We start from the raw sequence: 19,415 nt of genomic DNA, 5'->3' as shown, positions 1-19,415 counted from the left end.
ACAATTTATAACATTTTGGTTTGGTCTCTGGTGATTAATTTTGATCAATGCAAAGAGTTTATATTCTCTGGTGAGAAAATATTTATAGTAAGGAAAATGTATTTTTCCCAACCATATCCCCCAGAGTATTTTAAAATGTAATTTTCCCTAGACATGCTGGATAAATATTATATCTATACTATTGAAGAATAATAAAGTGGATTTTGAATCAACTAAAATTTTATAAATCATATTAGTTTTAAGACTCAATAAATATACATATACTTATTTAGATACATATACATGAATAATTTTTGTTTTCACTGCATTAAGAAAAACAGATTATCTTAGTTAATAGAATTAAAACATTTTGTTTCTAAATTATTTCAATGTGTTTTAGCAGAAATTACATGAAATATAAAAATGCAAAATATTTTTCATTATGTGGTATATGTGTAAATGACACAGAAAAAGGGTTGCAATTCCTTGAGATTAATATTTATTTTGAAAATATTCCTTGCCTTAAATATTATTATTTGATTGGGATGATATTAGTATGATCTTTCAAAGAAAATTGACCTATTCACTGCAGAAATCAAGATTGCTATAATTTTTCTTTTATGGCAAATCACAGATGATATTTTCCCTAAAAACTTTCACCATTCAAATCATACCTCAAGAATTATTCCTGAATCTCACTGCACCCTAGATAATTTGATTTAGCCATTGAAACATAACCTTGCCTAAGGTAGTGTTACAGTATGGATAATCCTTTTATATCATTCTTCTTTGACCATATGTAGCTCCCAAATTCTTGCCTTCAGAAGTCCCACCTTATTTTTACCAACATGAAGTTTGGTCTTTCATAATATGGTGACTAAAATTATGATCAAGCTTTTTACATAGTTTATATAGCATGTCATTATGGTAACCCATATTGAAGCTATGGGTGTAGGCTTTTTTTTTTTTTTTTTTTTTTTGGTAAATTCCAATACCCAGAAAGTGTTAGTCCCTGTGTTGCCTTAAGGAATCATCATGACTCAATCCTGAATTTCAGGTTGCCATAAATTTGTATCCATAAGTATATAGTATATCAAACATTTTGACTGGTGTGAGTTTGAAGAAACTCCACTGAGAATGGAAGGATGAACTGAGAGACCTAGGCTTTGAAAATATTGGTTTAAATTTTATTTCTGTAATTACCACATGTGACACTTAGGTCACATACTTAAAATTTTGTAAGCTTTAATTTTCTCCTTTGAAAAAAATAAGCTTAAAATAATTCTTACTTTGAATTTCATTTTTATTCATGAGGGAATAATGTCAATAAGATTTGTCCTACCGCAGTAATGGTTAGAAACATAGACTAAATATAGGCAATGATTTTCAGACTTTAAAAAACAGGTATGGAAGCACTGTATTCCCTGAGAGAAGGGAAACAAAGAGAAAGTTATAGTCCCTGGATTTTTGCATGGAGGCATTTGGGGGGGCAATGGTCTGAGGAGAGACATCCCAAACAGAATTTCATGGTCTTTAAATTTTGAAGTTGAGAAGATGAGATCTGAGTTTGGAGAGAACAAGACATTTAGGATTTGGAGGGGCAGAGGAGGGATTACTCCAACAAACAGCTCTAGGTTTTTATAGGGGCTTCCCTGGGTCTGTCTATGTTTTTGGCTCTGGGGTCTTTGTTCCAATAGTAGTCTCCACATATATAGTGTGAAATTCCATGTGACCATGGAAAAAGCACCTTCTGTAAAACAGTAATTATCAGAGAACTGGAAGTAGGAACATCCCCAGAGTTCTCACAGGTCTGGGAATCTTAGGAATCCCTATTAACCAAAGAGGTGAACCTTCACTGATAGATGGGGTAGTCAGTAAAGAGCACAGAAGGGTCTTAGTAATAGTGATAAATTAGCTTTAGAGAGTATTTCATATTTATCACCTCCAAGTTTTGAAAATCAAACCTCAAAAGAGTCAGTCTGACTCACAAGAAACATAACACTCTGCTAGAACCAGTTCTAACTCTCCCTAATGGAATTCAACAAAATAGTAGTACTAAGCAAATTAATAACATTTGTTAAATGATATAAAAATATTGGGGTGGAGAGGACTTACAAAAATGAAATTTAAAACCATCAAACAATTCAATCTATAGAAAACCTGGAAATGATAGATGAGAAAGTTAACAGAAAAGACATTCAAAACACCATTATAAATACAAATATGTCAAGGGTTTATGGAAAAGTAAGTATATGATGAGAAAAATGCAAAATATAGAAGTATTAGAATGTGAAATAAAAATTTCACAGATTGACAAGAGCAGCAGAATAAAAGATCAATGAAGTTGAAGATGCCACTAGAGAAAACATACAAAATGAGGCACTAAGAGAAAAGAAAGACCTTAAAAGTAAACAGTGTCTGGGATACATGGGACAAAAACAATCAATTTAACATTAATTTAAATTCCAGAAATAGATGGTAGGAAAACTGAGGGACAGAAAGATTGAATAAGTCATGGCCATTTCCCCAAAAAGTATGATGAAAATAACACGTACTTCAAAAAATTGTCAGAAAAGTATCAAATGACAATATGTGTGTAAAAAGTATTTTAAAACTTGTCTAGTGAAAATGAATATTCTTTTTATTTTTATAAATATTCTGTACATAATATGCATTCTGCAAATAAAAGAAAAAATGTTTTTTATTTAAATTGATCTTATGCTTAGATATTTTATGGTACATAATAATGTTAATACAATTAATAAGTAGAAGAGGAGGATGAAGAGGAAGAGGAGAAGAAAAAGTCAATAATTACCATTTTGGCATAAACTTTGCCTGGCCCTTTGCTATGTGCTATACAGATGCTATCTCAGTCGCCAAGACAAACATGTAATGACTGTTACTTATAGTGTAATTTTAAGAACCAAAGATTATGTTGAGAGATAGTATGGAATTTGTTGCAAGGAATATAAAAAGTGACAAACTAGAGACTTAAACTCACATCATTATGAATTCCAAAGCTCTCCTGGATCCTAAAAATTATGAGCACAAATCCCACATCAGAGTTCTTTTAGTCTAAACTTCCTGGTTAAAGAAATGTTTTAATATTTTGGGTTTTTTTATATGTAATTTAAGCTCTTCAAAATGTGTTCTGTAAATGTTGATGATTTTCTATATTCAGAAGCTAGACTCCCATTGGTTTATAAAAAAAACAACTGGTTTACTTGGTTGATTCTAGAATCTTTTCTATAGACAACAGGGTAATGTCAATTTTTTAATTTAAATGAGTTTAGAAAATATTTGTTTTCCTATGGTTTCATAAAAGCAATTCAAGAAGTGTTTTATATAAGAAGGGATAGCATTTTAAAAACAACCCTGAAAACCTTTTAAAGATAAATGCTGTCACCAAAGGAAATAATTTTATCCTATAATTTATTTTTTTCTTATAACAATGTACAAATAACTCAGTTATTGCACTCTTAAAGTGTTGCTTACTATGAGAAAAAGTTAAAAGTCTTCTCTGAATTCCAAAATATAATGCTATAAACACAATATTTAAATCTAGTATACCTTTTTTACAGGCTCATGGTTTTCTTTTCTTTCTTTCTTTTTTTTTTTTTTTTTTTTTGCAGCTGTGTCCATGACAATATAAATAAATAAAGTTATTACTGTATTCAGATTTTCATCATAACTAAATAAATACTTGAACTTGAATAAAAATTCTTAATGGTATAGTGAAAAAATATTAAATTTGTTTTCCAAAGCTCTGTTAAATTATTTAGAGGCATGTGAAAAAATTACATGTGTTTTAACTTAGTTATTTTACTTTATTTTTCAGTGGCACATGATTTAGGTAAAACTTTATTGAGGTATAATGTGATGGTTTGATACAAATATACATTGTATAATGATCCAATAAGGATAATTAGCATGGCTAATACCTCAAACATTTATCATTTCTTTATGGTGAAACTTTAAAAAATATTTGCAATAAAGATAGATACTGATACGTATCTGTATTCTTTCCAGTTTTCTCTGATTATATTTCTAAATGACAGAGAAAAGGAAATGAAGAATATGTGAATCTTCATTTTTATCTGATTTTACTATTTTATAAATTTTATGCCCAATTTCCCAAAACTTCTATACAAATAAGCATTTACCTGAAGAAATCTAAAAATCTTTCCTTTGAAAGACTTAACAATTTAGCCTAATTTTCTTCCCATTTTCCCACCGCACCATTTTGCCCAACTCACTATATATGCTAAAGAGCTAAGGAAACCATCTTTTCTGGACCTCTTAGAGCAGTGCTTCTCAAGCTTTAATGTGCATATTAATCACCTGGAAATCCTATCAAATGCAGTGTGTTGCTCAGTAGGTCTGGGGTACATTCTGGCTCAGTGCTTTTCTCATGAGTTCACAAGTGATACTAACACTGCTGATCTGGGCACCAGGCTGTGAGCAGCCAGGTGTTTCCAGCACTTGATGTCTCTTGGCCCTGCTCTTTTCTCTCTCCCTTTCCCTTCTCAGCCTAAGACCATTCACAAATGGCTCTTCTCTATCCCAGGCAGAGTTGGTCACTTCTTGTGATCTGGGAAATTTTTACATATCTGTTGTCCATCTCCTGAAGTTTTACCTTCACATTTGTTTATGACAATGATCTTTTAAACTTGGAATACTATTATTCATTTTGATATTCTCAAAGTCTTGCAAGATGTCTGACTCACAGCAAGTATTTACTAATATGTTATAAAATAAAGGGAAAGAGTGGGAAACAAAAGAAGGTATGGAAGAAGGAAACTAAAAAAGAGTAATTAAGTTCTGTAAGATCACACTGTTTTGCAATTTTAACATCATCCTGCCTAGATGTGAAGCAACTACAGGAGAAATAACAGGAATTTAAGCATTCATTGTGTTTAGAGAAAAATGGTTTTCCACTCTATTGTTTTACTAAATAACATTAATTCAGTGACAGTAGATGAAGATTATGAATGGATCAGTAGATAAATCACTCTATGTTTCTCCATCTTGTGCCACAAGTACAGTTTGCTAGCTTGCAAAGAGAAAGAACTCTTCTTCATTTTAATGAAGGATAACTTGTATTAGGGACTTAAGGTGGGTCCTTCCTCTCTGCTGTGGACAGCAGTTATGAGAGCAGAGAGGGGAAAGTCTTTTGTCAGAACTAAATCCTGAGTGTTTTAAAAATACTTGATTTAACAAATAAACCCTGAACATTTTCTAGACAAGCACCAGTGTTACAAGGGTTTCTGCTGCTTATTATCAACCTCACTTAATCTTTGAGTGGGATGAGGGAGTGTTTTAGTCAGTTATTTCACTGCTGTGGCTAAATGATCTGATCAGCACAATTACAAAGGAGAACGGGTTTATTTGAGGGCTCACAGTTTCAGAAGTCTTAGTTCATAGAAGCCCGGCTCCATTCATAGGACTTGAGGTGAGGCAGAACATCATGGCAGAAGAGCGAGGCAGAGGGAAGCAGCTCCCATCATAAGGAAGCAGAGAGAGAGACTCCACTCTCCAGATATAAAATAAATACTCCAAAGTCATGCCTCAATTCCAATCTCCTCCAGCCACACCCTACCTCTTCATTTACCACTCAGTTAATCCCTATCAGGGTATTAAATCACTGATTGGGTTAAGAGTTTTACAACCCAATCATTTCTCCTCTGAACCTTCTTGCATGGTCTCACATGTGAGCTTTTGGGGGACACCTCATATTCAAACCATAACAGGGAGAATAGGAGCTGACCACTAAAACACATACTGTACCAAGTTTAAACAGCATATCTAGATTGTGGTCTTACCAAAGGGCAGGCAATCATTACTTAAAATAGATGCACTGCATTTTAGTTTTACACATGGCATTAGGGTTTAGCAAGAAATATATCAGTTTTGCCTTTGAAGACTTACTTTCTAGAGGCACACCCCATATACGTGCATATGTGTGAGATGTTCATCAATATTCAGATGTTCTCTCTTAAACAAATTTTCTTTACTGCAATGTTTTTGCAGTTGTACATATTATTAGCTACTTCTTCTATGTCAACAGTAATATATATGTGTGTATGTTTTTTTCTTTCAGGGTTTAAACCTGAAAAGACTGGAAACAGCACAAGGAGGGAGAGAGGTAAGAGTATTTAAGGGAACAGGATGGAGAGAAGAACATGGTACGGTGATGTGGTGATGCTGACAGATGATGCTGACAATGGTAGTTGGACATGTTTTGAGAAAATTATGTGTACCTACACTCCCATTCATTCTAGCAAAAGCACATTTAATGCATGTTTTACAAATGTATTTATGCTTGTGTCTCTAAGGCTGAAGAAAATATTGTTTCTTAGGTTTAAGGAAGTATTATTTCTGATAAAATGAATTTCTACAGCAGCATGGCCCTCCAGAGGCTGCAGAAAAGCCTGTTTAGCCAGGTTTGCAATGAACTATTTAAAATGATTTGCTGAGAAATTAGCAAAATTACAACAATGCAAATATTTTGTGACATCTGAGATTCTTCCCTTTCCTATCAGAGACCGTAGTCACATGCTTCTAGGCTGGAATACATCATTAGACGGTCTGAAGATGCTTTGATAATGCTAGAGATTTTAGAACTTCTTTATTACTGATTATCTCTGTTTTAAGAAGGGACACTCTGAACAGTACAAAATAAAATGCCATATTATGTTTGTTATTACAGTATTATTTCCTACTTCTAACAGAAGGAAGACAACATCAATTGAAATTCTTCTCTTGCTAACTATGTAAATTCTATATTTCACTCTAATGCAGATTGCTGGGGGTGGGGTATAATATTTAATTCAGTAAGTCAAACTTTTCTCTTTAAACAAAAAGTAATCTCACTTTTTGGGTGATACTAGTATAACAAATTTTGGGTCAAAGCAAAGGTATTTTCTCTTACAAAATGAGAAAACAAATCTTATTCCTCTCACTATTCATGCCTTCTCTTTTTCTATAGATTTCTTTTATATTAAATGAGCCATGTTTGCCCCATTCCTTGCTGTTTTAATTTCCAGTTATGTGTTATTAGTATCGGACCTTTTAGTTCCTAGTAAACTTGTCATTTAGGGCCTCTTTCCCTTTTTTCTACCTTTTCCCATCCAGAACAACCTATCTCTTTTGTGGGCTACACCCTTGTTGGCTCACACCAGCAGAAGGGTTTGAGAGGGCAAAGTACAAATAAATGTTTAAGTATTTTTCATGTTGTAGGAGAGCAAGACTGTGAGGATATGGTGTTTAGTTTGACTGGGGAAAATATTCACTGCGTCAGGAGGCCCTCAGAGCCTTCTGGTTTTGTGAGGGTAGCTGCTTCTTCTCAAACAGGACTAAAATGGATCAATTTAGAGAAATAAATAAATGCATCACCTCACAAGTACAAATTCTACCAAGCAATACTGCCAAAATTTATCTGTGTTGATTTAATGTTTTGGGAACGATCAATGTGGAATTACTCAACTTCTCACTGCTGCTTCCTAATCCAATAGTAACTTGTGTCACAAGAAGAAAAACTTAAAACCCGCATATCCATAAAATGGCATTGCTAGACCATGACAAAATTCTTTGTTCATTTTATTAAGATTTTATGGTTTTTCCATGTAACTTTTAAAGACATTATGGTTGGTTTTATATTGAAACCAATACCTGTAAACTTTTTTCTCAGTTCCTCTGATTTTTTTTTTTTATTATAAGTACACTTATGGTAAGGAACATATTAATATGTTCCTTACCATAAGTGTACTTATAATAAATTTTAAATTTTTTTAAATTAATTTAATTTTAATTTTAAATTTAATTTTTTAAATAAATTTTAAATTTTTTTAAAAAATGTTTTTCATCGAACTATCTTATGGTTTACATGAAAGTCAAATTTTTAACAGTTTACTCTATAATAATATAATCTTCGTAAAGAGGACAACATTGCTCTGGGATTTCTTTCTCAGGTTAGTGAAAATAATTGTGAAGGAGGTAAGATTAATAAATTAATAATGGTCCAGTAATGTCTTCTCTGCTTGACACCTTCAATTCGTGCACCAGAAGTGAATGTGGACTACTGAAATGTAAAGCAACCTCTTACTTCCTCTGGGGCAGCACTGGTTAATTTGAGCATGCTTCTGCTCAATCTAACCACTCACTTTAGCTTTCTCCATGCCCGTGAAACCTATTGTGTTTTATGGTAAGAAACTATAAGGAAGTATAAAGTATTAGGTGAAGAATGTTGTGGAAACTGTTCTGTCAAGTCTCAATGGTAGATTATCTGTACACAAAGAATGCAATTACTATGGTAAATACCTGGCGATCTCTCTTGCTTAGGAGATGTGACATGTTTCTCCCTGATTCATATTTGCTGTGTTCTATTATATGTGTGCATTATAAAGATATACAATGTATTTTTGAGCATGTTAAATTTTAATGTGCGAATTTAAAAAAAAAGAACTCATCCTCCACTCTCTTAGAATTTATTATTACAACACTCTCATGATTGATGAAGATTTAATGACAATGATTACTTCTTAAGATGAATTACTTTGTCTTAGTTCAAATGGCAGATATTCCCAATAGGTGCTGATGGATGTAATACTAAGGGCCTATTACCAAATATTTATAGGAAGGTTTAAGAAGTGTCATTTAAAATGTTCTATTTACTTATCGAGGTAATGACAACAGTTAGAGCATGCATGGAAAATTGAAGCAGTCAGTAATATGCCATTTAGTTAAGTGGTAAATACTATTAAAAATCTAATTGCTAGGTAGGAAGGCCAGATTTGAATACTACAGACTGTATAAAAATATAAATTAAGAAGTGATTAAGGTGTAAATTATTTTTCTGAAGGAACTAGAGATGGATACCACTTAAATCCCTTGCATTTTTATGAAGTATTTGAAAATAGATATTATATGTCTAAAAATCCAATTATAATAGTATATTTGCATAGTTAGATGTGCATTCTGTATTTAAAGTAAGGGGATTGATCATAATAGATAATAATAATGAACTTTCTTTAAAAGAGAGATTAGAGGAATCCTGTATAAAATGTGATTATTTAACAGATATTTTTAAGTGACTGTAAGCACAATTCCCACTTCTAGTGGGATCTTATGACTCAGAAAAAACCTCAGTGAAATTTCAATGGGTAAAAACACATACATCAGTCATTATATTTCTTTCCTCAAGAAATGTTTTTGTTCCCTATCATGTATTTATTGCTAAATGTTGATAAAACTGAGGTTCTCTCAGTTTTCTTAAAATACTATAGCTCTGTTGTTTTAAATAGTAAAATAGTATTATAATTTTCAAAATATAGTATTTGTTAACTTATTATGGATTCACTCAGGTGTGTGTGTGTGTGTGTGTGTGTGTGTGTGTCCTAATTTTAAATGGCAGGTTGGCTCTACTTCCATTTTACCCCAATAATGCCTAGTTGTTAGTCTTTGGAATATCTTACATCACAGCTCTAAATACACATGATATGTGATTTTATGCCATGAATTAAGAGCACTAATTATGGTTGAATATCTAAATCAGGATTAAATATCGATTTTTAGGAACTACTGAATGTGCTAAGGTAATGTGAGGAACAATGATTATTGGGAATTTCAGACTGGCTGTGTTGTTGAAGGTCACAGACATTCCAGAGTCAGAGAGGCTATGCAAATACAGTGCAAGTGTGTAGTGCTCTAGGATTGCTTTTGTGTAATTTGTGGAGCTCAGATTTCCCAAAGTGATGAACAATATGAGCAGAAATCATATTGCCATTCTTCATTTGGAATTCTGAAGATAATATTAATATTGGTACATTTGACTCTTTTAAATAAATAGTTTTATGCTCATAAAACAGATTATAACTTTGCTTCTTAGACATTTGAAAGAAAACTAACACTTGCAATACCTTCTAAGGATTCCTTTTTTTTTTTTTTTTTTTTTTGCTTATTTAACTATTTTTACTCAGGGATTATTCTTATTACATAGTGAGGGTCTGCTTAAAAATAGAATCTAGACTCATGTCTGTATAAACATTCAAATTTTAGAGGAGGCATTGCTAAAATATACATAATACACATGTGTTGGTGTGCACACACATGTGCTCCATGCATTTTTTAAAATAATAAAATTTTTACTGTTCTAATTAGTTATACATGACAGAAAAATGCATTTGGATTCATTGTACATGAATGGAGCATAACTATTCATTCCTCTGGTTGTACATGATGTAGAATCATGTCACTCATGCAATCATACAAGTACCTAGGGTAATAATGTCCATCTCATTTCACCATCTTTCCCACTCCTCTGCCCCTTCCCTCCCCTCACTCCCCTCTGAATCCAAAGTTCCTCCATTTATTCCCTCCCCCACCCCATTATGGATCAGCATCCACATATCAGAGAAAACATTTGACTATTGGTTTTTTGGGATTGGCTTATTTCACCTAGCATGATATTCTCCAACTTCACCCATTTAACTGCAAATGCCATGATTTTATCCTCCTTTAAGACTAATATTCCATTGTGTATATAACATAGTTTCTTGATCCACTCATCTATTGAAGGGCATTTAGGTTGGTTCCATAGCTTAGCTATTGTGAATTGAGCTGCTATAAACATTGATGTGGCTGCATCACTGTAGTAGGCAGATTTTAAGTCTTATGGGTATAGACCAAAGAGTGGGATAACTGGGTCAAATGCTAGTTCCCCTCTTAGGATTCTTTAGAAAAATTATCAAGACATTAACGATATACTCATCTCATCCCTTTACTGGAGAAATCCCCACTTGTATTTTAGAAATTGTTCAGTTGGTAATTTTTGGCTCTGACATTTATGTAAGAAAAACCTTGCTTTTACTTGTGGGATGGCAAATACAGATACACTCTGATAGACATGTAGTTAGGAAAAAGTGGACATTCCAAGTCATTAAAATGGCTCATTTATGTGTTGTTTTCGAGAAAATCAGGACCAATTTGTCTTAGAGTCTCATTGGTTTTGTCATCTAGAAGGTTACCAACTTTCTCTGTTGGTGACAATGTTCTGATCTTTTCTTTTTTCCCCTGAAAACCACAAATGGGAAATTATGAGTAATATGAACTTCTAAGAGATACAATTAATCAAAGACATTTGAGAAAGGTAGATTAAAAATCAGATGTTTAGTTAAATAAACTCTTGTGTGTTCTAACTTTATTTTATATTTACATTATTAATCAATTAAACATTTTATTGGTTTTCTATTAATGCTAAGAATTATTTAAACATAAAATATCTTTCAAAAGGTAATTATTTTATTCTGTCATCTTCCTGTCTTTGCTAGTAGAATTGGATAGTTTTTCATTGTTTATACCTTGACAAATTACATATTTCTACATAGAAATTGAAAGTCAATTTTGAATCTGGACTCCAAAAGGGAGAAAATTCAGAGAATGAGATAAATTATATTCTGATTTTCAAAATAATTTGTCTGCCCAGAATATTAGCAAAACCATGACTTCAAGTGGAACAGAATAAAAATCACCATTGATTTATGTTTCCATTTATAACTTAATGAAAAAGTATTAAGCATACAACTTTTAGGACTTGGTTAATGTTTGAGTTTAAAAAAAAAATCCACTCTTTAACTTTTTCCACATCCAACAGACCACAGAAAATATTTTATTAAAGGGAGGACTGAAGAAAAATTACATGATTTAAAAAAATAGAACTAAAATAGAACGAAGTGTACTGGTCTTAGAGATAAGAGTTAGTTAAAAGTGTTGAAGTGGTATTATTTTCTTAAGGTCTAATATTTTATGTAATTTGGAAGTGACATAAGTATAACTTTGTGCATTAAATTAAAAAATCTTTCACAAGAAGGTAATCATGACTGCCAGTTATCTTAATATTTTCTATAAAACTTGCTCTCATTTGGCTATTTTCTTGTCTAATATTCAGACTATAGTATTTAAATCTTCTTTGTTCAACTTCAGATATCCCATTCCTGGTTTCTATATAGTTTTATAGAATGAAATTTTAACATTAGTGATTATATTTTTTGCAATGTATATTAACTAATAGTATATTCTTATTTAAGTTATAAAAGCTAAGTCACAGATAATCCCTCTTCTCTTTTTTTCAAATTTTTATTGGTACTTTATAATTATACATAGCATAGTAGTGATTTTCATTATGCCATATATGAACATGAACATAATTTTTTTAATGGTTCAGTGTCTACAGTTTGCCCCTAAGATGTATCAGATATATGGTATGAATATAAACACTTAGGGAAAAAAAATCCTTAATTTTCCTTTTTAAAATTGATAGGCAATAAAGGAAATAAAAGAGCTTATGCTCAGAAATCAATATTTAATAGAAAGAATTGCACTTCACAAGACCAAAATAACTGTTTCTATTTCAAAATGTTGTTTAGTGAATAAATTAATATGTATAAATGTCTTTGAGTAGTACCTGAGATATAGGAAGCACTCAATAAATAGTAGCAGTTGCTATTATTGTTATTCACATCATCTGCTTTTCTCTTTATCTTTACTCTTTTGGAGTTTGAGTATCATGTTATTGGGAGATTTTACCATCTGCATGGACTTGTTAGCACCATGAGAATCAATCATGTCTTATGCCAAGTCTGTCTTTTAAAGGAATTTGCATTTTAAACTGGTTCTGATGACAAGTTCTAAATAAGGCAATGGAATCTTCTTGGAATCCATCACTTAATATCAAAAATGCTTACTTTCATATTTCATATTACAGATGAGAAAAATTTACCTTTTTCATTCATATAATATTGTTTACAGAGGGCACAGCCTCCATATTTATAGATGATGTTAATACTGAATTTTGAAGATCTCTGCAGTGTTTGTAGAACATTGACATTCTAAGATACTATGCAAAAGAAGCATATTGATCAAGCAAGACTAAGCTTATTATTTCTACTTCAATAAAAAAAGAACACAGTTTTAGTAGCATCACAAGTGGGAAAATAAAATCAAAGGGAGTGCATACAGTTTATTGTTTTTTCTCTTTTGTTTGGAAATGTTTGACTGAATATCTGGAGTATACACATACAGACAGAACAATATTTCCCAAGAGAAGCAGAAAAAAAAAGAGAAGAGAGAAAAGGAAACAAGTGAGAGGAAGCCAACTTCTGACAGATATGAAATAATCACTGCAGAATGATAAAAGAAGTCTTAAAAATAGGAAATGTATTACACACAGTCACAAAAAAAAGAATATTTACAACGGTTTGAAATAGTAATTTGAGTTCTATTAAAAAAATTCCAATAATTTTGTTCATGATATCATTCCCTAAAATGGACAAAGCAATTTCAGGTTGTAGTAGAGGGTGGAGTAATGCCAGTTAGACAGGTCTCCGCATGATTTAACATATAATTTAAGCAGGAGTTTAACCTAAAGGATCAAATTAATGTGAAAATTAAGGCCAGCTCCTGTCTTAAGAAATTGACCAACCACAAGGTTGGAGGACTAAAAACTCTTTACCTTCAAGCAAAATGAAACTAAGTGGAAAAAGTGAAGACAAGAGTGAGGAAAAATCCTAATGAGGTTTCAGAAAGGCAGTCCGGGTAAAGTTTGTCTAAAGGACATCAGTCTGATAAGACTTTTGAGCTCAGGAGTGATAAGTATTAGACTTACTCTTCTTGATTCACTAGGAGAATCACAAAACTGTCAAACAGTAGTGTCGTAAATAAGAGAGTAGGGTTTTCATTAAGTATAAGCATTTTCAGTTGCTTAGATAATCAAAGTATTTCTAAAAAGCTTTCTCTTTCCCAGGAGGTAGAAACTGCATTGGGGAGACCGATGGAAAGGAAACTTTAGATAGACCTCAAGCAGGACTGACCTCACTGCTGTAGTCAGAGGAACCAATGAGTGGGAGACCTAAGAGACCACCCAGCAAAGTATTTCAAGCAGAAGGGCTTCTCAAGTTGCAGAGGACTTCCTTATTACGCCACCATTATATTTCCATGATTTCTGATGGTTGGCCTTGTTGGGGGCGGGAAGCATAAAGAAAAAAATCTATTGATAGAACAAAAGCTAAATCTAGTAGACCCAATGCAATAAGAGAAGAACAAATCATTGGTAAAAATTCTGTAGGTCTCTTCTCTAAGTGAGGAAATTAGAAAAGGATATTTACAGTATGTTGAAGCCCAGCCTGGGTCATTGCAATGTAAAGAGTAGCTAGCCAGCAGACAGATTTTATGACATGATAATTTTTACAGCAAGGTGAAATGAATAGAGATTATGACTTCAATGTTCTGCAATGCAACATTTTCTTTTTGAAAACCAATTGGTATATAAGTAAGGATTTATAATTTTAGAATTCATTTTACTAGGAATTAGAGACCAGGAAGTATTACAATAGAAGGACTTTGAATTTCCAATCAATATAAACTTAGATTTCTGTTTCTCTAAGGAACATACATTGTTTTTAGAATCAGGAAATATTTTATTTTGAAAAGGCATTAAATTAAATTAAAGGGATTGTGTTCATCTTTCTCCATTATATTTTTATTTGACAGTGCATTCTTAAAATTATTACAGATTTTTTGGGTTATTGTTTTTATTTGTGTATACAACTGATTATATATTTATTTCTTGCCCCTTAACTATGTCGGTTAATGAAAAAGGAACATACTAATCAAGATGGTTCAACTGATTCAATCTTCTTTCATCAGAGAAACATTCAATTATATATAAATAAAGAACTCTTATGATTCCCTTTTTAATTCAAATAGAAACTAATTGCTACCTCAAAAATATACAGAAATAAATAAACATTTTCATTATTTTCATGCTGACCCATGACTTAGTAAGAAATTATCTTTACTATTTGGATTTATATTTTCATGTAGAGTGAGTAATCCCTATGTAAACCTTCTAAATGTTTAATTATTGGCTTCACTGGATATCATATTCTGTTCCTGTAAATCTACAGTGGAAGCATGCTGCTTTTCTTCTCTGCAGAATTTGCTGCTCTATTTTCTTTAGCTAAGAAATAAATCCCCAAATCTCTTCCCATTCCATGGCCATCCCTTTTTGGAATACACTTATTTAACATAATTTTCATTGTCCATATATTTTCCTCAGACCACTTTGAGAAAATTCTGTATGCATGAATCTTCAGTCAGCCCAAAGAAGGTGAGCACTTCTCATATATTCTGCTATTGTCCCAAGATACCTTAGTCCCTGGAGAGTGATTTCGGCATCATTATCCATATGCAGTCTAAAATTTGTAAATAAGATTACCTAACAACAGAAAAAAATGTATTTATAATTATTTAACTCCTAAGAAACATTGTGCTATCAAAATAGTATATAAATAATTATCTAAACTAGATTAAAAATTCCAGGACCAGAGACTTTCAGTATTATATTATTAGTTGTGTTCAAAGTCATAGCTCTAAGAAAAATTGGTAATATATAGAATATTAATTTGCTATGGGTGCTGAAATAAAGTACCACAGAGTGGGTGGCTTTAACAATAGAATTGTATTTCATCATTGTTCTGGAGGCTAGATGTCTTTAATGCCAATGTTAATGTTGGCAGGTTGGTTGTTATCCTTGGTGTACAGATGAATGCTGCCTTCTTGGTGTGTCCTTACAAGGTATTTCTTTTCAGCATGAACATGTCTGGTGTTTCTTTTTGTGTCCCAGTTTCCTCTCATGAAGGTACCAGTCAGACTGGCTAAATTAGGACCCATCATAAAAGCCTCATTTTATCTTAATATTAATTCCCAAATGTAATCACATTTTAAGGTTGTTATATGTTGGTTTTTAAATGTCCCCCAAAGGCCCATGCCTTGAAGGCTCATTCCCTAACTTGGCACTATTGGGAAGTAGTAGATAGTTTAACAGGTAGGGACTAGAGGAAGATTTTTAGGTCCCTGGAAGCCTAAATTTTTAGGTACCTTTGAAGGTGACTGGGGAACTTCAGTTACTACTTTTCCTCTTTTTTTCACATCCTGGCCTTGAATTAATCATATCACTCTGCACTGTGCACTTCCTTGCCATGATGTGGTGCCTCACTACAGGCCCAAAGCAATAAGACCTGTGGTTATGATTGGAACTTCCAGAACAAACCTTTCCTCTTTATAAGTTATCTCAGATATTTTATTATAGTAATAGAAAGCTGATTAATAGTTATTGGGGATCAGGACTTCAATATATGAATTTTCAGTGGGCAAAATTCAGCCTATACTATCTTTAAAGGTAATGCAACTGCATTGCCTGTTTCTTTCAAAAACAGATCTTTGATCTTTGTCTATTTACTCAGGAAATTCTTATTCTCTTTCATAACCTTGAAATTTGTTTACACCCAAATTCCAACCAGCAACAATAAACAGAACTTTTAAAAAATTGTAAATAGTATCTTATCAGCAACTCTGATATCCTAAGTGTTATGAAAACTGACTTTTCTTCCTAAAAGGAGGGGTCAATTTTATTTGGTGGCACAAACCTGATTTGAACTAAAAGACCTATTTATAGTCTTTGTTTTTTCCCACTTCACATGATCATTTATATGGTTTACTGAAGAAATATCAAACCTGTATTTGTACAGTTCACATCTCCAGACCCTAATGAAGACATTCAAAAGATGTGGAATATGCTCTATACTACTATTCTAATATTAAATTAATTTTGAATTGCCAGATATATTTGACTTTAAGTATTGTGGATAAGGAATTGCAGTTATGTAATTTTACTCTAAACAATTAGTAAAACAGGTATTGCTGTAAGCACTTACACATATTCATTTAGTCCTCAGAACAACATTGCATTTTCATTTCAAATAATAAAAAAATAAAGCTAGAGATTAAATAACTTACCAGAAGTCTTATGTTTGTAAGTAGCAAGGCCAGAATCCAAACATAAGAAATATGAAAAAAAAATAAGAAATATGACCCCAGAGCCAAGTTTCAACATTGCACTCTGACTTGTAAAAGAAGAAATGAATAAGTAGGATACAACTGGATAGGTTGGTCTTCTGGTATTTCTTAGGGGAATTAACTAATCTCCACTTATTAAGCTTTCATATTCTTTCTTTGTCATTCTCTTCCCTCATCTGTCTTCTTGGCACCTATCAGTTGCATATAGGTTAAGTTACTCATGTGAGATATAAATATAGATATTATTTTGTTTTGTGATTGTTTGAGTATAAGGAATAGTAATCTACTTTAAAAACTTAGGCAAAAGTAACATTAGCCAGCCACAGTGGTGCACATCTGTAACCCAATAGGCTTGGGGAGGCTAAGGCAGGAGGATAGAGAGTTCAAAGCCAGTCTCAGCAAAATTGAAGCACTAAGCAACTTAGTGAAATCCTGTCTCTAAATAAAATATAAAACAGGGCTGGGGATGTGGCTCAGTGGTCAAGTGTCTCTGAGCTCAAACCCCAGTACAAAAAAAAAATAATAATAGTAATGTTAGGTACATCCATTTGCAGGGATGATTTATTTGTTCCTTTGGAAAATGGAAAATAGTCTGTTCTTTTTTCTATTTCTCTATTCTCTAACTGAAGCCATTTTGCTTTGTGTAAACTATACAGCCTCTTTAATTTTTTGCTAACACTTTGTCCCCCATGACCACCTCCAAATGATTGTCTCAGTTAGTTACTCTGTTGTTGGATAATCACTTCTAATTTTAGACAGTGTGGTATGATTTCCCCTGGTTCATGCACATATTTCCATCAAATAATTGTTTGGCAATAGGAACTAGGATTTCCAAAAGGGCCTATTTTTTCTTTCTTTTTTTCTTCTTCCTTCACTTCTTGATTTTTAAAGGAAGAAAAGATTCATGTAATAGAAGTGCCATTTAGCCCTTTTAATTTACCACCATGGAATGACAGGAGATTTTCATGATCCTGATGTGCTGTGGTCAGGAAAGATTTACTAAGACACTCATTGGTAGGGAAGATATACTACCTCTTACCAAATAAAGGTTGATGTTATAGTTTGAATCTGGAATGTCCCGCAAAGGCTCATATGTTGAAGACTTGGTCCCCAGCTGACGGCACTACAGGAAAGTGGTGGAAACTTAAGAAAGTCTAGTTGTAAGAGGTAGGATACTGGGGCTATGCCTTTGAGGGGTATTTTTTGTCCCTGACCCCTTGCTCTCTCTGCCTTCTCTCTACCATGAAATGAGCATCTTTTTTCTTTTTTTGTTATACTCTTCTACCATGATGTACTACTGCTTCACCTTAGGTTCAGAAACAATGGAGCCAGCCAACCATGGGCTGAAACCTCTGATACTATGAGCCAAAATGAATCTTTCAACTTTTAACTTGTTTATGTCAGGTATTTTGTCATAGTGATAAAAAGCTGACTAACACTGTTGATCACAACTTTCTTTTTTTATTCTTCAATCAACAGAGCTGGGAAAGTACGAAATTTGCCTGAAACAAGCAGTTTATGCACTCTAGTAGCTTTTTCTCTTGATTTCCTCTCTTCTCAACTAAGCTCTAATCATAATAGCTAAGTTCGCTTCTCAATTGTTTTTCTACTCTACCTCTATTACAACTAGAGTGGAGTGGGAATTGTATCATTTGTTGACTAAAAATAACTTACCCCATAGAGGCAATACAGTAAATTGAAAGTTTTCTATCCAGATATTACTAATTCACAGTATATGTGATACAATATATTTCTTGGATTAAATCCTTGCTGAAACACATATCCTAATCATGGCCTTCACTTCTCTTTGACAAACTAAAGGGAAGGAGATCTGACAACATTCTATATAAAAAAATTCATAGCATACTTGTCCATTTCTTCATGGCCTTTAGCATTAAAGAGTCACAAAAAGGCCTTTAATGACTCTTCTTTTTAATAGTTGAGGGAAAATATACAGTTTATTTGAATTTGTTTTCTTATTTGTAAATACTCAAAAGTATCAGATTTAAAATGAATAAATTAATAAAATTTTGCAATTTCAACTCATCTGCTATTAATTGAGAGGGCTGTCAAGCTAAATCATGAGTGTTTTCCCATGCTTGGTTATGTAAAACATAATGTAAATATAGATTTATTTTATAATCTAGAGTCTTGGAAATTTAACCCATTTGTTGAAACATGTAGGGTCAAGTTTAAAATTTTGTGCACACTGTGTGCCAAGTGTTCATCACACCTTTTCTAAAAAATGAAGAAATGGTTTTTATCCATTTCTTGCTTCCAAGTATGGCCTATGAAAAACTTCATTGCTTTCTCCTCTGACAACATAAGTTTAGTAACTAATTAGTTTTAATATTTTGCCTTGAAATAAAGGTCACAAGGTATGTTGAGAGTAAGCAGTACCTAGTTACAACAAAACATCAAGAGTGTGGAGATGTCAGAATTCATCAAGGAGAGCAAACGACTTTCCAAATTTGCCCTGTAAAGCATGTTATTAATCTTAGTGAGTGACACCTGATGGAGTGGAG

General features: G+C 32.5%; 1 protein-coding gene across 1 annotated transcript in view; it reads left to right on the top strand.

Annotated features, from left to right (window-relative positions):
* Window positions 1–19,415, top strand: part of Ccser1 (coiled-coil serine rich protein 1) — a 1,248,518-nt gene that overhangs the window by 836,034 nt on the left and 393,069 nt on the right. The window contains 1 exon segment of the mRNA XM_047566362.1: window positions 6,080–6,124. Within this exon segment, the coding sequence (XP_047422318.1) occupies window positions 6,080–6,124 (45 nt within the window).

This window comes from Sciurus carolinensis, chromosome 10 (genome assembly GCF_902686445.1).
Source record: "Sciurus carolinensis chromosome 10, mSciCar1.2, whole genome shotgun sequence".
In the NCBI taxonomy this organism is placed as follows: Eukaryota; Metazoa; Chordata; class Mammalia; order Rodentia; family Sciuridae; genus Sciurus; species Sciurus carolinensis.
This window is presented reverse-complemented; position numbering and strand designations above follow the sequence as displayed.